Source organism: Xyrauchen texanus, chromosome 31 (assembly GCF_025860055.1).
Source record: "Xyrauchen texanus isolate HMW12.3.18 chromosome 31, RBS_HiC_50CHRs, whole genome shotgun sequence".
Taxonomy (NCBI): domain Eukaryota; kingdom Metazoa; phylum Chordata; class Actinopteri; order Cypriniformes; family Catostomidae; genus Xyrauchen; species Xyrauchen texanus.
The window spans coordinates 23,897,937-23,920,414 of NC_068306.1; the positions used below are offsets into that span (position 1 = coordinate 23,897,937).

The 22,478-nt window shown below is 36.3% G+C and overlaps 2 protein-coding genes across 3 annotated transcripts; one reads left to right on the plus strand and one right to left on the minus strand.

The window, feature by feature from the left end:
• Positions 1-660: 660 nt before the first annotated feature.
• Positions 661-17,332, minus strand: LOC127625125 (merlin-like). The gene is made up of 17 exons (XM_052100211.1): positions 17,098-17,332; positions 16,371-16,477; positions 15,627-15,752; positions 15,403-15,525; positions 15,152-15,235; positions 14,979-15,047; positions 14,801-14,883; positions 14,635-14,710; positions 12,539-12,676; positions 12,359-12,433; positions 12,157-12,270; positions 8,979-9,101; positions 8,516-8,733; positions 7,967-8,069; positions 7,743-7,882; positions 3,247-3,397; positions 661-2,303 (listed from the first exon to the last, which is right to left on the minus strand). The coding sequence occupies exons 2-17, from the start codon at positions 16,458-16,460 to the stop codon at positions 2,256-2,258; spliced, it is 1,761 nt and encodes a 586-aa protein (XP_051956171.1). The 5' UTR covers positions 16,461-16,477; positions 17,098-17,332; the 3' UTR covers positions 661-2,255.
• Positions 16,565-22,475, plus strand: mettl27 (methyltransferase like 27). Of its 2 annotated transcripts, XM_052100213.1 has the most exons (7): positions 16,612-16,623; positions 17,567-17,682; positions 18,887-19,008; positions 19,318-19,446; positions 19,553-19,688; positions 20,046-20,138; positions 21,048-22,475. In XM_052100213.1, exons 2-7 carry the CDS (start codon positions 17,667-17,669, stop codon positions 21,269-21,271), a joined length of 720 nt encoding a protein of 239 aa, XP_051956173.1. In that variant the 5' UTR covers positions 16,612-16,623; positions 17,567-17,666; the 3' UTR covers positions 21,272-22,475. The 2 variants fall into 2 exon arrangements, with proteins under 2 accessions (XP_051956172.1, XP_051956173.1); XM_052100212.1 differs by lacking the exon at positions 17,567-17,682 and having other exon boundaries at positions 16,565-16,623.
• Positions 22,476-22,478: the final 3 nt, after the last annotated feature.

Sequence of the window (22,478 nt, forward strand, 5' to 3'; positions counted from 1 at the left end):
CATGCAGCACATGCAGATTATATTTATTTCATTAAATCAAAGTCTTTTACAGTTAACTAATCACAAAGATGTTAATTGTGCATTAAAACCTAAAGTCTTGCCCCAAAAATGTCAAATTATGTGACATTCTGCATTTTATAGCTAATGCAATTATTACTGGATTTAGATTATTCCATAATAATCCCCCCCACATTACAGAAATCATAGGGCCTATATGGTAGGGTAACAGCAGTATATGCGGTATTATCACCACACTACCAACTCGGGGTGTGAATTCTTTTTTTTTTTCATCTTTTTTTAAAAATCTGCAGTCTGTCATCATTGTCTGAAGTCAACTCGTATGTTTTTGTAGATAACCCTACAGCAGTGTTGGATCTGGATAGAAAATTGCACTATATAATTACAAGGGAAAAACCTTGTCAGTGACACAATCAAACAGTTTTCTAATCCTCAAATATTTCCATGAATGGAAAACGGCATTGCAAAATTCCTGGTTTTCCAGGATGTGTGGGAACCCAATATAAGTAGAAGATAGTAAAGTAGTGAATGTTCTGGAGATAAACTATAGGAAGTGGTGAAAGCATAACCAGAAGTACTTGATAGTGTGTGTGTGTGTGTGTGTGTGTGTGTTTTACAGAACCTGCAGCAGAAGGCAAACACAAGGCAAAACTCTGAAATCCATATTTGCAGTTTATTTGTACAATTACAATTCTCTGCACACAAGAATATGTCCACATCACCATTGGCCAACTTTGTCTGATCTCTGCATCCAGGGCACAAATACTAAACAAAGGCAGTGATACTGTGATCCAATAGCTACTTAACTCAAATAAAGCGTGAAAGCCATCCATGCTTAGTGGAATACACACTTCCCAAAAACAAGGCACTTTATGTGGGGCAGCTAGGACAAGACAAATACTAAATAAAAAAAAGTGTTTTTAAGGACAAACTGGGCAGAGACTAGCAGGTGTTTGTGGCATTCATTAAAACATGAACAGTTGCCTTGTGGTCACACAGTCTTAGACATCTTAAGCTAGTGTGCACATAGTCATGCTGCTGATAACACAAAAATGTATTCCACTTCTCATGTAAGACTTTGTAATAAATGAAGTGTATTTACAATATATATTTCCCACAATGCATTTTTATGCTTGTGAACACTTATCTAATTTCACTTACTGGCTGGTTTCTAATTGATGCAAAATATAACAAGTTGCTAAATAGATGACAAGCTGTAACAATGGGTGGCATTACAGTCTAAACTCAACCAAATTAGAAGTCATCCCTTTATATGAGAGCACAGGCATATTTTGTCTCGCATCAACACAAATGTTCTCCATCTACTATCTTAAAGTATAAAGACATTCACACAAAAAAAGTGCAAAATATGAATCCAATGTACTTTGCATACATTTTGGAAAAACATTTCAGAAGATAATACCTGCAGCTTAGTGTTGAGGTATCAAGAAAGGTTACAGCTCTCATTTCTATTTTTGAGGGGTTAAAAAAAGGTTTGAAATGTTCATTACTCGTGTAAAAATATTAAAATTTTTGCTACACCATGTACAGTAGATTGCTGAAATGTCAACAAAGCTCATACCCTTAACACTAACTTCAATGCATTATTTGATTTGGTAACAAAAATGGTAGGAAAAAAAAACTGCCTTTGTATTGCTATATCCAACACATAAAATGAAAAAAAAAAATACTAAATTCCAAAGTCCAGAACATGCAATACTTAAAATCATTTGACATTCACGGTTACCGTAGTTAAAACTACAATGCATTTTTTGCCAACCAGTGTAGTTACATTTGTTAAATCTGGCACCACGAAGTACAATAGGAGAATTTTAGGTAAATATTTTATAAACCAAAAGTGAATTTTGCTGTGTTTCTAGTGGCGTAGCAACCTTATTCACATAAATCAAACAAGCTTGTGTTCACCATTCAAGGCACTTTTTTTATGAGAAACGTCCCTTTTCTTTTTACTATATCTGCATTATTTTGCATTTACAAACAAAATAATTTTGTTAAATAAACAGACAAAGATGAATCAGTTTCATTTCATGTGCCAAACCATTTGTGGTATAAGCAAAATGACATGCAAGTGTACACAATTTAAATAAATGTTTAAAAACACAGTAAATGAGGCTATGTCTGCATTTTTGGTGTACATGCATGCTTCAGTGATAGCTGCAAACTGTTGTGTTTCTCCAGACCTCTTGTGCTGCTTAAACAATGGATGGATTTTTCTTTCACACTTCCTCATAGAAGGCCATCTGAGCCATGTAGGCAGAATTCCTCTGCAACCGACAGATCAGAATAAGAACATTGTTACAGTCTCCTAGGGAATGTTATCCATTCCATGATGTGAATAAAAAAAAAAAAAGGAAATGTTTTACATTCTAAGATGGGAAATTCCAAAAAACATTTGTGCAGTCTGACAGCAAGCATCCACTTTGCCATTCTGCAAACGTTCCCTGAGTGGCCCTGCAAAGTTTCTAAACATGCAAATGTATCTGTTTATATAACATATAAAAACCGGACTCCACAATCAGGATGGCCTGGGACTATTGCAAGACAGATTCAGGCAAGCTGAAGAAACTGTCACTTATCCTATAGAGTCAGAGCTTCGTTGTCACTGTCTTACATTTGTTGAAATGTTTTGCAAACTTAAACATTTGGTTTTCCGAAATGCATCATTTAAAATGGTTGAAAATTATAAATAAATCAGTAACGTTTTTCACCAAGTGTTTTTATGAATAGCTGCCATGGCGTTACATTAAAGCTGCTTATTACATTGCGTTCTGGAATACTCTATTCTGATTGGTCAATGGCACCATCTAGTGATCTGATATTTCTGTGTAACAACCACACATCACAGGATTAAGACGTATCAGACTGCTCGCTCATATGGGTATTGCGGGTCATCTTTCCTGCTACTCGTATCACAGTGCAATACATATCAACTCAAGTAAATTATTTCTGTCTGTTATTTATTTGGATAGTAGCTGTGTAATAAGCATGATAATATACAGTCAGCCATCTGTATTCTACATTAAACACAAAAATATTTGTATAAAAATAAAATGACATTTTGTGTAGTAAGGCAGAGAAAATATTGGCAGGGCAGGTAAAAATCTGAACCAAGGAACAGGCCAGCAGAAAAAAATCCTTACTGTTGAGCCCTGCCAAAGATCTAGCGTAAACAGAAGGTGTTGAGTACGCAATATGTGTGTTTCTTACATTGCTGTGGGGAATATAAGGAGGCTCTGTGTAACTCCTGAGGCTGTAGATTCCAGCCTGGTGCTGCTCTTCCAACTTTAGGGATTCAATCTCAGATTTTAGCTCCTTAAGCTGGTCTTGAAGATGTTTGCTCTTTTCCATGTACTCCATCCTGAGACACAAACAATAAGGAAACAGAGTATTTAGATCTGTTCAGTTGTAGTCCTAAAATGAAGATGAAAAATATTATTTTCTATCCTCGGGTTCCTTCTGCAAAGTCTAATGGGTTTTAAGAATAGTAGTTTTTGATTTAGAAGTAAAATAAGGTCTGTGGTTAACATCACTTTAAGAGACTTGCCTGTTTTGATCATAAATTGCACACCTTGTTTCATCGTATTAAAGGGTTAGTTCACCCAAAAATGAAAATTCTCTCATGATTTACTCTAATGCCATCGCAGATGTCTATGACTTTCTTTCTTCTTCAGAACACAAATGAAGATTTTTTAAACAAATATTTCAGCTCTGTAGGTCCATACAATGTAAGTGAATGGGTGTCAATGTTTTGCAGCTTCAAAATCCACATAAAGGGAGCATAAAAGTAATTCATATGACTCAAGTGATTAAATACACATGTTCAGACATTATATGATAGGTGTGGGTGAGAAACAGATCAATATTTAGCCAAATAGGGGGCAATATGCACAAAGAATGTGAATGACCAAAAACAGGAGAACATGGAAGTGAAGGAAAAAGGAATTATATATTGTTCTGTTTCTAACCCACATCTATTATTTCGCTTTGAAGATATTGATTTAACCACTGGAGTCATATGGATAACTTTTATGCTCCCTTTATGTGGATTTTGGAGCTTCAAAATTTTGGCACCCATTCCCTTACATTGTATGGACCAAAAGAGCAGAGACTTTCTTCAAAAATCTTTATTTGATTTATGCAAATTTATACACATCTGGGATGGCATGAGGGTGAGTAAATGATGAGAGAATTTTCCTTCATGGGTGAACTAACCCTTTAAGACACATTTCAGGTGAGCTGATCTCAAGTGGTCAGTGCTAAATACAGGCATAAACGGGGTCTAAATCATAAAAACTTTTAACACATGGCGGTATTCAAAGTTGCTTGCGACCTCCTCGTGTCTGTTTCAGACAGCAACGAAGCTAAACTGTTAGCTGTTTTAAACTTTGCCAGTTACATAAGGCTTTAAAAAGTAACCGTCCCAATTGGGGAAAAAAAAAAGTGAATAACTTCAGAGTCCTACTTCAGTGTGTCTGATATCAACATGCATGGACACAGATGACAAAAGCACACACATCTGAAGCTAACACAGGTACTCTACTAAAACGATGAATAATTCTGTTTTGAAATGTTGTATTTGTGGTTAAACTACATTTCAACTCTCTGGGAGAAACAGTGCATTGTTTTCTCGCTTTGTTTTTCTGACTTTTTTGTGGTTTATTATATGCAGTAACACACTGACATACTGACTGATGCATGTCGCTATGAAATTAGTCCCTCCCCTCAAAATCCGAACACAAGTTTGTCACAGGAGATGCATCTGAGCAACGAGGTGTAAACAGTGATGTGTCTTGCTTGACCACTTGTGATCGGATCCCCCCAGCTTAATACCAGGTTGGTTTACAGGGTCACAGTCATACCTCAAATGTGAATTTTGAAGCTGAAGTGTGCGTTTAAGAATTGTTAATTTGGGACTTCAATTGATATCTGCTTAATTGCCCATTAAATGTGAAGCACGTAAACAGTTTATTTGCTTGGCAAATTATGTGTACATCATCAGTCAACCACTGAAGTCGATTGTTATGTTGAAAGCCTTTGTGTAATCTCTGTTGTGGAACAAAACGGGAAAATCTCAAGTAATGTTAACCACAAACCTTACTTTGCTCATAAGTCAAAAAACATTATTCAGGGTTTGTACAGGCTCAGTTGCTTTTTCAAGCACCACTTTAAAATTTTCAAGAAATTCACATAAGTAACAAAATAATTCTGAGTTCCCAACTTGTCTTACTTGTCTTGACATTAACAATATTTACAAGTCGGAAACTTGCAATTAAAGTAATTCCGACATGGCATGAATGGACCATAACAAATGTATAGGAGGTAATCGGAAAGGAAAAGTAGTGCACTATGTATAGTATATGAAAATGTGTGTATATAGCACATTTGGAAGCTAAAAAACATTGTACAGGGCTCGACAATAAGGACTGCCTGATGGCCCGGGGCCAGTGAGAGAGATTCGGGCCAGATGCTTGAACTGGCACTTGCCTGATTGGGCCAGTGCTGCATTTATAACATTAGTGCAAACAATCAACAAGCAAGAGAGCACAAAAATTACACTGAGTGAACTAAGTCTTCCGCGCTCGCGACCCTGTACACAGGATAAGCGGTTGACGATGGATGGATGGATGGATGAACTAAGTCTTCTAACCGAGGAGCGAGCGTGTGTATTTATCTAGCAAAGTTGAGCAAATGCATAATTTAATGGATGCGCCAAGGCACAGTCGCGTACACGCACAAGATCATGCAGACACCGATCGCACTCTCCTAGCACTGTCCTCGCTTTTTTCCAAGTGTCTTAGCAGCAGCTATTACCAATGTGTAGAAAATAGCAGGAAAAACCCAACTTAATGAATTTCGTAGTGGGATTTAACATGTTTTGCAACATTTTAAGTATCCCCGCACATTCAATGTTCACGGTGCGTGAAATCCCCACATCGTTTTTACATGTTGGTGAAAATTATTTATCCGCACATTGGAACACAAGAAATCAACAGTTTCTTTCTATAGGATTGAAAATCCATGTCTCTCCGTGCTTATGTCTCATCATCATCATCATCTCTCTCCGTGCAGCGTAGACTGTTTAATGTGCATGTGCTCTCATAAAGGGACAGAGCGCTAGTTTTATTCCCACTGTAAAAAAACAAACACATTTTCTCTCATTAATTCGCCTTTAGAGATGAAGTGCCGAATGAGACGTAATAAACTTTGTTAAACCCCAGTTAGACACATGTCTGGAAATCACAAGCTGCTCAATATCCAAAATGTAAGTATACATTTAATTAGGTAATGTTTAAAAACATAAACATTAATACGACATGATAATGCCATTTGATCTCAAAAGAAGCAAAATCACTATGGCTATTAGGCTATTATTATCAGAGCTGTTCAGCTGCAGGGTGAAGATTAATATTTGAAAGTCTACTTCATCCTCATAAAACACCTGTTACATATCTCATTTCTGGACCATACAGGTATTTTTGTTTTTGTTCTTTGTATATTAGTCAGTGTTGGTCTTGTTTGGGTTGTCTGATTTCATGTTATATACACATTGTTAATTCACAGATTAGGCCTAATATCTACCTACTGTATATTACACATCACAACCGATTTAGTAGCAAGTCTGTTCTCTCAGCCAATGACTAAATCTTTGATCATTCTTGTGAAAACACTACACATGGGCAAAAGTTGCATGACAACATGACTAAACGGGTGACCGAAAACCCATCATCTCCTCCATAGAACTCTTGGCTGTGTAAATGGCAGGACGGCTGAGGTTAATATGATGTATTTATGAATGTATATCTGTAAAGCACATATATGGGATTACATAAGGCATAAATAATTTCTTGCCAATTATAAATGTGATTCAGTTAAGCGCGTTACCATGTGAGACCATGGAGGCTTCACGCTATTCTCCGCGGCATCCACGCACAACTCGCCACACCGAGAGTGAATCGCATTATAATGACCACAAGGAGGTTACCCCATGTGACTCTCCTCTCCCTAGCAACTGGGTCAATTTGGTTGCTTAGGAGACCTGGCTGGAGTCACTCAGCACACCCTGGAATCGAATTTGTAACTCCAGGGGTGGTAGTCAGCGTCTTTACTCGCTGAGCTACCCAGGCCAAGCATGATGGTAAAAACCGCTATTTGTCATTTTTATGTTGGGCCAGTGACAGTTTTGCCAGGGCGAGTAAAAATATGAATAGAAAAAATCCTTAGTGTTGAGCCCTGTTTTAGCTTTTAAAAAATGTATCAAATAAAAAAAATCAAATGTCATGAAATGGCATATATTATTAATGATGAGCTGTCACTGATTGAAATACTTGTTTAATATTTGCAAGAGTTTACATTCATTTGCTTGACAAGTGCTAAAATTGTACTGTCTTTAAGAAAATCTGTACTTCAGAGCAAGCGTCTAACAGCCAGGTTTTTGGTTGCACATTAACGAGAGAAGAATTGCATGGTTTCTTTATTGCATCTGATCTATGTCTGACAAGAATCAATGTTTCTTTTTACTTTTTGGTGAACAACTGACTGTAAACAACAGATATTATGAAATTGGATTGCTTGTATCTCGTTCTCAACTTTGATGGGCACGCACTGGCCGGAGTAATGTCACTTTACACTAGTCTTTAGAGGAATATGCGTTAATAAAGATTTCCACAAATACTTTCTGACAACCCATGACATCAAGTTCATACCGTTCTCTCTCAATCTCCATTGACAGTCTCTTCATATCTGAGTCTTTGAAGTCCATTCGGACGGAGCTGCCCATTTCCACAGCCATATCTGGACTGTCAGGCCCAACAGGTGGAGGAGGGTTGGAGTATGCTGCAATCAGCTGAGCAACAAAAGTTATAAGATTTAAAGCCAAATAAGTACATTACAAAGCAGAATAGTTTTATATGAATTGTAGCAACATTACAGGATATGTTGTTTTGGTGATTTCCAGAAGTTTTTGCTTGGCTCTTCTTTCCGCATCTTTAGCCTCATTAAGGTCCTGTTTCAGATGGTCTGCCTCCTTCAGTCTGGGGGCCACAAAAACAAGAAAGAATTCAAATTCTCTTGTTGCATTAGCACCTCCCACATTCTGAATCCACATAAATTGGCATCAATGGGAATGTCACTATTAACTGTACTTTAGTCGATCCTTAAATAAAAAAAAAAAATGCAAAGATACTAGTCTTTCAACAGTATTGGTTGTACCAAGTATTCGTTTACTTTGGCACCCGAGGGCTGACATATGCTCACTAAACGATCATCTGTATTTCTTGGTCAAGATTCTTGTCTTCCTAAGCAAGGCTGGTTATGTCTTGAGTGAAAGTTAACTCAAACAGGCAAAATAATAATAATTAAAAAAAAATATTCTGTGTCAAAAAAACTGAATATTTGTTTTTTGCATTGCTATCGGAATCAGTATTGAGAATCATGAAAATTCACTGCTATTGGTCTTGTCACAACCCTAATGGCCCACCTCCTTTCTGACTGCTCAACAAGTTTAACTGCCAGTTGTTCTGCTTCTCTCATCTTCTGCTCCATCAGTCTCTTCTCCTCTTTTGTCTTGAGGGCTGTGACCTCCAACCTCTGCCTCTCCTGCTCTGCCTCGGCTGCTTTGTGGGCGAGTAGTTTGGCCTCCTCCTCGGCGATCTGTGCTTTCTCTGCCAGAAGGTCGGCCGTCTCCTCGGAGCGCAGCTGCAGAGAGGGAAACAGATAAGAATGGCTTACAGGATCAAACTCACTCACAGACCATGAATAGAATTCTAATAGGAGTACGGGACAATGGTTTGGACCAAATTCAAATTTACTGCCGGATTTATGGGACAACTCCAGCCACATACTTTATTCTGCTGTGGCTTGGAGGAAATATATCACACGCTGGCAGAGAAAAGGGATTCAAATATTTGGAATCATCCCATTTAAAGCATCAAAACCCTCACTAGAGCTTCATTGGCCATTCGGGACTCATCCTGTAGCTGGAACAGACGACGCTCCATTTCTTCCTTTGCTCGCTCGGCTTCCTCCCTCATCTGCTTCTCCCGCGCAAGAATCTGACGCTCAACCTAAACAAACACAATAAGCCAATGGCAGGGATACAATGCAAGATAATACAATATCAGAAAAAGTTTCATTTTTTAAATATAAAAATCCAACAAATTTTCCAATGAAAATACCACACATTAATAATACAAATGATCTAAGATCTGATTCCATTCAATTGCTGTTCTTTCTTCTATACTTTATACCAATTGAGGCTAAACATGTACTGCACATATCAGTACATTTAGGTGGTTTTCATAATGGACATGTTTGCTGCGGACCGAATCAGAGTCAGATTGTTCCTGGCACCCTATTAGGGTTGGGCGATGTCCCCTAAATTGGCAGTTGACGATGTTGACAGTAAAACATCGCGATGGACGATGATATCGTCGGTGGGGGTATATAATTTCATATAATTTTCAAAAATTATATGAAAAATTATAATTTCGTTATTTTACTAACCCAACTAATGACTCGTCGGCGCTTTATCAGTAGGTTGCACGACACGTGAAGCATTTTTTTTTTTAGCTTTCACTTAAGAAGAGTTGTGCACTATTTATTTTAATATATCTCTTTACATAAATACTATTTTCCACTTAAAAACTATAATTTCGTTATTTTACTCACTGATGAGCAAAAGGTCGAGGCAGAAATGACCATGTACCTGCAGGAAATGGCCATTGATGGGGAAGAGGACCCGCTGACCCGCTTGGAAAACGAACGACAAAAGGTTTCCGTTCATGGCAAGATTAGCACGGAAATATCTGTGCATATGTGCTACCAGTAATCCATCAGAGCGGGTCTTCAGCACAGCGGGTAGTGTAGTTACTCCAATCCGCAGCTTATTAAAACCAGATAAAGTGAATATGTTGGTATTTCTGGCCAGAAACATCGAAATTTAAACATGGTCTATTGTGAAAGATATTAGACTTCTTTACGCATTTTTCGCCATCCGTTGCGGAGCTATTCGATTTTGCATATAATTTTTTAAACGTTCATTTGTGTAGTTCATATGACCACTTTACAATATTTCAATAACATAATTTATTTTGTAGCCTGTGCTGAAGTTAATTGTGCTGCTAATTATAAGTGAAATGTTAATGCCGAGTTTCGGTCTGAGTGTTGTTCCGTTTTCTTGTTCTTTATTTGTTGTTCTTCTATGTTTTAATAAATGTGTGTTATTCATATTCACCTTGTTTCTTTCATTTGATTTGACATTATGGATTTATGGCCAAGGAAATTTTTCTTTAAAAGTATTAACCAGACAAAAGTTATTTGACGTTCGCTGGTCTGGGTTTATCTTAAACTGCCGCTTCAGTGTATACAAGTGCTATGTGACAATGAGCAAGATTTTCTGAGACACTACAACTACTAATAATTAATTAATAAAGTCTATTTTCTAGTAGCCTACAACATAACATATTTTAATCTAAATGTACAGTGTAAGACATGTAAAAAAAAAGACAAGAAGCTAACAATGTCAAGATCAATATGTGTAGCCTGCCTGACGGTATTTTCACAGACTAACACGTCACGTCTCTGGCATATATTACAGTATTTAAAATAGCATATATGCATTAGTTATATTCTCAATTTAATTTACAGAGCAATCCCTGCAACGTTTTTAGGTTAACTATAGAAGAGACTAGGATTAGTGAGTCACACTAGCAAGACTCGCAAAAGGGGGCGTGGCATCACGATGGTGGCTCTACATCGTGATGTTGGTCAGCCATCACGATGGACGATGATATCGTCCATCGGCACAACCCTACACCCTGTATAGCATTGGTCTGGTTTAAGATTCCTTCAGATACTTTACAATAAGGTTTCATTTGTTGACATTAATTAACAACATTAGTTAACATGAACTAATAATGAACAATACATTTACAGCATTATTTAATCTTTATGTTAGTTTCAACCTAAACTAATACATTTTTAAAATCATAAGTTGTATTTGTTAACATTAATGCACTATGAACTAACATGAATTAACAATGAACAATTTTTATTAACTAACATTAACAAAGTTTATGCAATTAAAAAATTTATAAATGCTTTAAAAAAACATTCATGATATGTAATGCATTACCTAATGATAACAAATGAAACCTTATTGTTTAATGTTACTGTTTTTTTATTTATTATTAATTTAGTGTCATTATGCACACCACAGGGTTCGGTACCACGGTCCACAATACAGCTTTTCATATTACAAATTTTTAATGCGAACCCTGCTGTGTTTTGGACTGAAGCGCCAGCCTCCTTAGCCTCAGTGTTAGATTAATGTTTCATTAGTGTAATATTCATCATCTTCAAATACATTTTAATTAAACATAATGAACATCAAAGGAATGTTTCAGGTTTAATCATAGTTAAGCTCTTGTAAGTGTCTTATGTAATTATATTCTTTCAGTCAATATATTTTTCTGTGGAAAATTACATTAAGCCACGAATACTGTTGATAGAGCATAGCTTTTATTGAATATTCCTCAAAATAAATAAATGTTTTATAAGAAATAATAGTCAAATTACACAGACCCGTATTTAATGAACAAGGTTAATTATAACAAATATTAAACTATTAAACAGATGTAACACGCACAAGAAGAGATAATCACAATGTCGGGTAAAACTGCTTTATTGGCAGAATGGCAAAAGTACAAAGGGGCAAATCCAGAGAAGAGTAGTCGAGGGGAGCGTAAGGTCGAAGCCGGGAATTCAGAATAACAAACAAACAAACAAACAAACACTGGAGTAGTCGAAACCCTGGAAAGCTAGCGGAATACTAGAGCTGGCAAAGCGAAGGGGTAACTAAACAATAACCAACAAACGTGGGGGGGAGAGGGCAGAGTATATATAGAGGAAATGAATCGTGCAGGTGAAACTAATATTCTGGTGATTGGGAGCGAGCGTGAGAGCTAGAGGGGGCGGGGTGAACTTGAGGATCAGAGTTCGTTACAACAGAGTGGTTCGTTCAAAGTAAAATCCCACAGAACAATGCTTAATGAATGAGGTTAATGATAATGAAAATCTACTAATGATGGAATTTTTAATTAGATGTAAATTCACACAGACCTTTTTCCTGGCCTTCTCCTCTTTGGCCTGGGCCTTCATCTGTTGCACCTCTATGGAATCCACTTTCCTCCTCCTCATAAACAGGTCGTGGTTCCCAATACACAGCTGTAAGATCTAATAAGCACAAATGATATTAGGACTGAACAGTGAACTCATTTAAAAAATGCAACAGCAATACTATTTAATCATAAAAAAAACTCACCAGTTTGTTAACTCTCAGCTGAGAAGAGTAGAATTTAAAAACGTCCTTTTTCTTGTCCAATGGCTTGATGGTAAACTGATAAGAAAAAAAAACATGTTTTTGCGTCACTCATTCTGAAAGGTCAAGACATACAGATGTTAATTTAAATTTTTGACCAAGAACTTTTTGGTTTCTCCCGACCTCTTTCTCACTGTAAGAGATGTTTCGGATTCCGCTCCAGGGGAAGGATTTGTTGGGGGACAGCTTATTGTTGGGGCTGTAGATGTGAAGACCCTGGGCATCAACTCCAAGCAGCAGCTCTGTGTCCCTCTTGTTTTGCTAAGAAACATGACAGTAGCAGAGATGTACTGTAACTGTACACCATTTCAAACTTAGCGATTACAACACACAATATCCAATACTAATATCAGGAGGAGATTCATTTTGCAAAGCAAATCCAAACTCTCATTTAGGTTATGTTTAGACAGGCAGAAATATTTTTTTTTGGCTCATCAGGTTTGTTTAATCTCACCAAGACAAAAACACATAAAATCTGATTTTTACAAGCCTGATCCAAACCACCTTTGTAGGATTTTTGTTAATGCATCTCCGTCTAAACCGTTACATCAGATTTCAAGTAGGGGTTTTTCACCAGTTTTGTAGTGGCGTTTCATCAGGTGCGACAAGAAGACATATAATGGATTCCAAATGGCGTAAATGAAGCCATAGGGCCTTTCGTAAGGAAAACAATAATAATGGCCATGCTGTAGGATAATTTCAAGAGAATTCTCAATACAAAATTACTTAAAGTGTGTTCAGAATGACCATTTGATTACACCTTTTAGCCCTTCAACAATGAAAGATAAAGTGAGGGATGATCACTTCTTGGTGGAACACACCATATGTCATGCATATGTTTCAGGGCAGACAAAGCAGTGCAAAACTCTTTTAAAATAATTCAGACATTGGCTTTACCTAACCAAAAAGGAAAGGTGTTTAGGTGCGGTCATACAGACTGGCTGCGAGCCACCAGCCCACAACACAATAAGGTAATGAATGTCTCATGCGAATGTGGGATGCTTGAGCATTTTGAGTGCCTCAATACAGGACTCTTCTAGAGTCTCACTGTCCGAAACTTCTATGCTTCAATTCAGGACAGAAAGCCATCGATATGGGACCTTTCGCTGCACGCTAAAATTCAGGACATTAGGTATCCCGCATTGGATATCGTAATTTCTGCCACAACACGGGATGTCCCGGCTAAAACGGGACAGTTGTAAACCCTAGTAGCAACTGAGATTTCATACGTATGCCACCTCTTCCATTTTTAAGCCGTTGTCTGTGATGAATGTGTTCATATTTGGATACTGCCCTCATGAAAAACATAATCAATGGCAAAACATCCAATGCTAAACAATTATGCATTGAGAACATATGCAAGTTTGTATAATTACTATGACAGCTAATGTGGACGTGTTAGCAAAAGCGAACAGACGGTCTAAAAAAACAATTTTTGGACCCGTTTTGATGTATTTTCTTTATCTGAGTGGTACAAGACTTGGTGACTTTTCCTACACTAGCTATCTCAACACAAACAAAAAATCTGAACTTGATTCAGATAGAAAAAGCTACACTTGTGATGTTTGAACCGCCATAGGTAATGAATGAGAAATACTAAAATACAGAGTATTATATATATATATATATATATATATATATATATATATATATATATATATATCAATAAAACATCCACAATGCAGAAAACACCCCCACACACATACAGGCTTGTTTGACTATAGTATCTAGTGCATAACTTGATAATATCTAGAAATTAAGCTTGTTAGAACATGATCTCTTAAAGAGATCAGCCAATGCATGGAGCACTGAAGTCATCTACTGCCCACAGCTGTTTTTTCATGTAAATATATATTTTTTGTTATTCCAGATGATATCACTAGAGATCCCCAATGCATGACAAATTGTGAAGTTTTGAAACTTTCAATTTACTGAAATTAAGCTTTTTATTGAAGTGAAGATAACGTGCTTGTTTTATGTGAAAATTATTGGTGTAATTTAGTAATTTACAGCTAAATAAGGTCTAAATGCCATAACATCCCCCCAAATGCACAACTTTAGTGTATTTACGTTAGTAAAATGAGTATTACTACGTTATTAATTTTACTATAAGGAAAATATTACATGTATGTTCGGGTCATTTTTGACCCGCGAATATCACAAGTTTGACTTGCAAACGAACAGTGCACAAGGGTTAATAAAGAAAACAGAAGACTTACTGTAATAGAAAAGTAGCTAACACCATACATCTCCAGATCCTGTGCTATTTTAAGATATTCCATCTCAGCCTCATCCCTACAAACACAACACAAATAAGAATGCATTGGTCATGTGGTCCGTGTGAGAGGTGGTTTAAACAGACAAATAGGACATGCACAGTCTTACCTTGTGATGTTCCTGTGTTCAGCATACCAAGCTGTTATCTTCTCTTCCCACATGTCTGGTGTCATCTGATACTGCATCAGCACCTAGAAAACATAAAACAAAAATCAAATACATGATCAATGTAAACTACGGAGATGGTTACTTTAACTCGTTCTCAACGAGTACAACCATTACTCACTCTTTTGGGCAAGAGTTCATCTTGAGCTAAGAAGCCTGGCTTGTGAAAGTTTGGATCATAATCACCATACTGTAGAAACATTCACAAACAGAAAATATTTAATAAACAGTACTGTATATATGCACTACTATATTATTAAATGCATACACACAAAGGTTGATATGGAAACCAACCTTGGCTTGAACAGCATATGATGCCAAAAGAACAGAGGCTTCTGGAGAACAAAATATCTCTTCATCTAATATCTGTTTTTTAACCTGGGTGAGAAGACAGACAGACAGACCCTTCATTTCAACAGTGAGAGCCACAAAGAAAAGAAAATCAATGCAACAAATTGCAAAAACACCAAAAGAGGTTTTGACATAGCAGAAAGACCATCATGAATAGAAATCATGCCAGATTCAACACAGCATCTCCCACATACTTGTAAGAAGAATAGATGCTGAGTAATTTCTTGAACAAGCTCATCCTCAACTTTCTCAGGGAAGAATTTGGCAAGAAAATGAAATGTAATTGGAGAATCATTTGGAACTTCTTGATCCAAAACCTACATGAATGTGAACATAAATAGGTCTCTCAGTTAATCCATGTGTACCTCCACATGATCGACAGTCTCAGAAATGTAATCCAAACTGCGGTCTAACTCACTCGTTTATCTGGCTTCAGCCATGCATAGGTGTCTTTAACTGTATATCTAAGGCCAAAGAACCACGTTTCCCTCAGCCCAATGGTCCGGCAAACAAGGTCAAACAGATCTTTTCCTTTCCACTTCACCTAGAAGATAAACATGAAAGCCTGTCAATACAGGACACAGAAACAAAGACACATTGACACATTGTGTCTTGTGTCTGTGCAAATGTCTTGGGCACATAAGATGTTTCACAAAAGCATTTGTCTTAAGATGGTACTTTATATCATCAGCTTTAGTGTGTCAATAGGAAATATAAATCTTAGACTCCCAAACATTACATTTGCTAATTGAAATTACTTTTGCAAATAGAATAGGAAGCCCTGCAACCGATTTCATGGCCCCCATAAAGCCCCCCACTGAACATCTTGTCAGTCTGAGATTACATAAAGAGACAGAAGCAATTGAGACAGCCTAAAAGATAGAAATGTGGCGAATTATCCAAGAAGCTTGGAACATCCTATCTGCCAACAACCAAGAAAAACTGTGTCCAGAGGTACCTAGGAGAATTGGTGCTGTTTTGAAGGCAAAAATGTTCACACTGAATATTGATTTAGCTTTTTTATGTTTACTGGACTTGTATGACATTAAGTGATACATAAAAATTGTTTATGTCATTATTTTTGGAAAACATCCTCACTATGCAACATTTTTCACAAGTGCCTAAAACTTTTGCACAGTACTGCATGTGTTCATATGTTTACCTCACAACTGAACTCCATTTCAGCATCCACAGTGATGACTTTGACTTTAAAAGTCTTTGGCTGCTTCTTTTTTAGCCCCAATATCGACATTTTCACTTCGTAAACACCTGAAAGCATAAAAACGATTGTAGAACGATTTTATAATGACTTGAGCTGCTGAATACATAAGTAGGCCCTACAGCATCTGTCTCTTCACTATGTTGCTTGCACACGGCAGCTGCTTCTTTTATCTGCATGAGTCAGACGACAACAGGTAGGTCCCGTGCATGCTAAATAGTAGTTAAAATCAAATTATTTAGATTAACCACCTATGTTCCTGTTCACAGACAACATTATTAGTCTTCTATGGTCAATAGCTGAGTCAGCAAACCAATATTTTAAATAGTCCGCCGAGTTATTCACACCGAATTAGCAGAATTCGAGTCCAAATTGATTCTTTTAGCTTAGAAAACGGACAAAGAATGGTATTTGGTAATGGTAAGAAAGCTGGATTTTTTTTTTGTTTGTTTTGTTTTTAGTTTTCAGCCGTATTTTGTCCTTAAGTCAAATTAAGACTTTTACTTTTGACAAATTCATAATGGCAGCGCTGCGGGTCTGTGGCACAGTGCTACATCTACTCGGAGTAGTCGATTACTCGTCAAAATTAAGTTGTAAAGACTTAAAGCAACAATTTGTAATCATTATAAAATACATAGGAATACAACCAGCAATAACATTTGTCGGTTACCTTGTGTAGTGTTAAAACAGGCCCGATCCACGGGTATGAGTTTACAGTTTCTGCGCAAAAACCACAACAATGGAAACTCGGCTCTTATACGTTCCCTTCATCGAAATCACTGTTAAATAAATCGGCAAGTACACTGAACTCTAAACAACTATCTCATTTTCTTATTAAATCATAATCTGCACGGTTGTAGTGCAGAAATCTCGAGTTTTAGTAACACTTTGTTGTTGTTTCTCGTTGCTGCCCTCTATTGAAAGGAAGGAGAACAGTTTATGGGACGTGACTAATTATTTACAGTATCTGCACATTATCAAGTGCAGGTATTGTATTATATTTTAACATCAGACCAGACTTGTAACCACTAGTAATCTAACAAAGTATTTCAGCACTTTACATAATCTTAATGTGTTTTTTATATACCTCGTCACTCTTGTAATGTATTTATGTATTTGGTATTGTATTTCTCTTGCAGTACTTGCTGAAGCACTGTACTAGTGTGCACTGATTTGTTGTAACCTGCCCAGGGACTACGGATGAAAGTAGCTTGAAGTATAAAACTGAAACGCTGATTAATGTGCATTGTCCCTGGTAAATAAGTAAATAAAATAAAATGTATATATATATAATACAAATATTTAAATGTGTGAAATAATAAATAATAGTTCAGATAATATTTTTTTACTGTGTTGAATTGAAACTTTATTGATCCCCCTGAGGGGAAATGTTACACTTTACAGCAGTTCACAGTTAAAGGAATAGTTCACCAAAAAATTTAAAATCTATTTTTCTCTCAAATGAATCATTTACTCACCCTCATGCAATCCCAGATGTGTATGACGTTCTTCCTTTTGCAGAACAAAAATGAAGATTTTTAAAACAATATTTCAGCCCAAGAGTTGCAATTGAATTGTGGCCAAAAATTTTAAGCTCCAAAAAGCACATAAAGGCAGCATAAAATGAATCAATTTTACTCCACTGGTTAAATGCATATCTTTAGAAGCTATATGATAAGTGTGGGTGAGAATCAGATCAATATTTAAACCCTGTTTTACAATAAATCTCCACTTTCATATTATTATTCTTTTGTTTTTGGCTATTCGCATTCTTCGTGCATATCGTCACCTACTGAGCAGGGAGGAGGTTTTATACTAAAAATGTTTCTCACCCACACCTATCATATGTCTTCTGAAGATATGGATTTAACCACTGGAGTCATATGGATTACTTTTATGTGTTCTTGTGTGATTTTTGGAGCTTCAGTATTTTGTTAACCATTCACTTGCATTGAGAGAACCTACAGAGCTGAGATAGTCTTCTAAAAATCTTCGTTTGTGTTCAGCAGAAGATAGTCATTCACATCTGGGATGTAAATGATAAGATAATTTTCATTTTTGGTTCTATCTCTTTATATAGAAAAATATCTCTAAAAATAGAGAAAAAGAGCATTTGAGAATATAAAAAACTATATAACAGATAGAAAATCTGTATAAAGAAACAAAATATGTCATGAGTAACAGCAGACAGCAATGCACCAATTTGTATGATGTCTTGTGGCCGATGGAAGAAAAGACTTTCGATAACACTTTTATTAAAGTGGATTGATTTTCCACCTGTATTGGATTTATTATGTGTAGAATGTAACAAGCATTTAAAGAAAACACATTTTGTGAAACATTTTCAAATGAGAAGAGGTTTAAATGGTTGATATACAGGTTATAAGGTCACAAAAAAATTACAATTACCATGAACATTTTTTAGATCTTTGCAATATTGGCTTCATTTTTTCCTATAGGAATGGCAAACCCAAGTCGAACCTTTTCTAATGTGAAGAATGTGATCCTGTCAGCCCATAAAAATACAGGGGCCCATGATAAGGTCAGCTTCTATGATACCTGGGCTGAGAACTATGAGCAGGTAAACTATAGAAAGCAGCAGCACTTTTCAAACAATGCTCTTTCCTAGGAAACATTTAATCTGTAATTTTTTTAATCAAATCAAATCCCTTTATTGTCACTCAACCACAAACACAAGTGCAGCAGTGGGTGAAAGTCTTGGGTGCAGATCCAAGCAACATAGCACTATGACAATTATCATTTTAATTTACACGTTTGATTCACAGTTTACACATCTTGTTACACATCAAATACCCCCATATAATCAGTGGAATTGACATTCAGCTGTCGGGTGATAGTCTGTTTCCAGTGTGTTAATTTTGTTTTACAGGATGTAGAGCTACTAGATTATCGGGCCCCCTTTTTAGCGGCTGAATGTGTCAATTCATTTTTTAGTGGTGACAGGGAGAAAGCCACCGTCCTGGATGTGGCCTGCGGAACAGGGCTGGTCTCTTCACATGTAAGCTTTGCTTCATTTGAATTCTGATCGACACATAAAATGTTGTAAGACCTGCTAATGCAAAGAGTGCTTCTATATTTTCTCAATCCCATTCTGTTGAGGAAAGTTGAAGAAAATGGGGTTTCATCACTTTGCGGGAGTGGATGGAAGTATGAGGATGCTGGAACTAGCCAAGAAAACAGGACTCTATCAGCAGCTTACTCAATGCCTGCTTGGTCATGATCCCATTCCTGTTGAAGTTGGTAATGTTGCTGACAGCTTAATTAATGTTTTGGACTTGAAATTGTCCAAATGTAACTGAACACTATGTATATTTCTTTATCAGAAAGGTCTGGATGGTCATCAAATAGTAAAACTCCAGAATAAGTTTTAACGAATCAGCTCAGTATATTGCAGGTTCAATTTCCTGATGAAAGCCTTAATTTACAAGGCATTGAAATAAAGGATGCATATTGCTTAAAAAACAAAAAAAAAAAAAAACAAGATTAAATGTTTAAAGAAATGGCCTGAATCATTTAAACATGCTTATTGGTTGATTTTTAAGTCTATGGTTTTATTAATACGGTTGAATTGTTGATATTTTCTCTGATCTGTCTCAGCTTCATTTGACATTGTTATAATTGTTGGAGCTCTGAGCATTGGGCAGGTGCCATTGACAGTCATCAGTGAGCTCTGCGAAGCTACAAAACCAGGTGACTTGAATATTTCATAATTATTGAAACGCATACATGAAGTTTAATCTGACAAGTTAAAGGTGCGCTGGCCATTGTCTTGGACTTGCAGCAGTGTACAAGACTTTATAATAAATCAAAAGTACTATTTATTACTTTAGGAGTTGTTTTTAAGGGGAAAAAATACTGAGTGTACCATTAAATATATGTTCAGTTTTATGACTCAGAAACTATTAAATTGAATTGAAATATATTATGTTTTTATTATTGAAACTTTTATTTAATTCGTGTAATATCATAGTTGCACTTGTACATTGTAAAAAATCTGAAAGATACCAGCAGCTGTGGTTGTTAGAAATTTACCATAAAAAAATGTGGTGGCCTGGCCACGTTTTAGGCTTTACGGTATGTAATTCTGATGCCTGTATATTTTACTTTTCACTAACATTTATATTATTAGAAATAAACTTCTAAGAAGAAGAAATGCAACTATTCGCATAAAATGTAATAAAATGTGATGGGACAAGCAGGGACTTCTGGGAATGCAGGTTATTGTTTTTCACCATAATGTTAACTATAGATCACTGTAAAAAATATTCTCTTTTTAAAAATAATAAAAACAATTAGAGTTAATTATATGGTAAAATCATACTTTTTTACATCTAAAAACAAGCAAAAAAAATTTCTCCATATTTTACAGTAAAATTGCAATTATTATCTTGTTAAATCATAATATTTTTACCTACATGTTGAGGTAACTACAGGTTAACCAATTAACATTTTCTTTTTACTGTAAAATGTATTAATTTTTTTACTGTAGCAGTTTTACATTATTTTTCCATTTAAATTATGGTTATATTGTATAGTATATGCAAATGGAACATTTCAATTTCAGATGTGCTTCTTAATACCCATCTTCCTGTACAACAGGTGGCTATGTGTGCATGACTACAAGAGGTAACGCAGATAACCGAGAGTACAAGGCTGAACTGGAACAAATAAATAAAGCACTTGAGGAGGAGGAGAAATGGAGCCGTGTTACTGTAGTTGAGGTGGAGGAGTGGGAGAAGTCGGTTTCAGAACAGGACAGCGGGTACATTCCTGGTGCTATTTATCTGTATCAGAAAAGTTTGAAACATTCTCAATTATTGTAGCGGCACACAAGGTCAACCCGGCGCTGGTTTTGCCAAAGTGATGGAGGAGCCCAAGTCAGAGACAGACTAGCTGTGAAAGGACCAAATTAAATATATACGCCATATTATACTGATACACTCAATTCCCAGTAGCCTAATCCATATTAGGAATTCTACTGATTGGAATCTGTGTTGTATTGCGAGGGGAGTCCACCAGCAGGTGGTGGTATTATTTCAGAAATTACAATCACTTCTTGTGAAAATCCTTTTGTTCCCTAGAGAAGCGCTTGACAAATATGATGCAATCCACTTGTTTTGGCAATGTATGAGTACACCTGGCACTGGCAAACAATGCAGTCATTTTAAACACCACAAAGGTGTACAAAACATGAACCCAATGGCTTTTGAGAGAAATGTCTGAGGTGTGTGTTTACAAATCTACCATCCCCCAGTTACTGTACATCTAACCTTTTAGTTTGCCACTCCTCGATACTCTGGCCACTTGTCGAAAATGTCACTTCTGCAGGTGTGATGTGACCCAAATAAACACAATTTGTGGTTTCAATCTGTGGATTAGAATATTATATTTTGGATTAAACAGTCTCTTTGTCCAATATCTGTATCCATAAACAATAAATGCCCAACAGAGAAAATTTAAATCTTTTGAATTGGTGTAAAGATAAATATACATTGCATGTTAAATAAACAAATTCCAAAAGTCCACAGTTTCGATTTTTTTCAGCTTGCTTCACTTTAGACAAGTTCAGAACAGGCAGAATCACGTTTTTCTGTTTGACTAAAGAGACATTTTAAGAGCATAATTGTTTAGACTGCATTAAGAAAATGTATATTTATACATAATGAAAATCTTAACAACATCTAGTTCAGGTTAATTTTTAAGCCAAATGGACAGATTCTGAGAATTCAGACACAAAGTACTCATGAGTGTGTATTTCAGTCTCTATGGTAAACTCTCCTTGCACACACAGAAACTCCCATTTAGTCCTTTCAAGTGCTGTATATCCTGACAAAATGCAAAGCGCTGTCATGAGATGATACTCTCTGTTAAACCGGTTTGACCTGGATCTTTCATTCCATTCCGGGCTCGCATGCAAAACAGGCTAACAATAAAGAAAGTGTTCTTTTCTCTCCATTGCAAAATCTGAACCAGACCATTGTCCATCAAAGCTTTAAAGGTCCATATGTGTGGCCAAGATCATAAAATAGC

What these genes read in the sequence shown, in the direction of transcription:
- LOC127625125 (XM_052100211.1), bottom strand. Translation starts at nt 16,460, where the DNA reads ATGTCGATATTGGGGCTAAAAAAGAAGCAGCCAAAGACTTTTAAAGTC. An exon ending in AGCATCTATTCTTCTTACAA is followed by an intron (nt 15,236 to 15,402) that starts GTATGTGGGAGA and finishes CTTCTCACCCAG; the next exon opens with GTTAAAAAACAGATATTAGA. An exon ending in GAACACAGGAACATCACAAG is followed by an intron (nt 14,711 to 14,800) that starts GTAAGACTGTGC and finishes TTGTGTTTGTAG; the next exon opens with GGATGAGGCTGAGATGGAAT.
- mettl27 (XM_052100212.1), top strand. An exon ending in GGGCTGAGAACTATGAGCAG is followed by an intron (nt 19,009 to 19,317) that starts GTAAACTATAGA and finishes TTTGTTTTACAG; the next exon opens with GATGTAGAGCTACTAGATTA. An exon ending in TCCCATTCCTGTTGAAGTTG is followed by an intron (nt 19,689 to 20,045) that starts GTAATGTTGCTG and finishes GATCTGTCTCAG; the next exon opens with CTTCATTTGACATTGTTATA.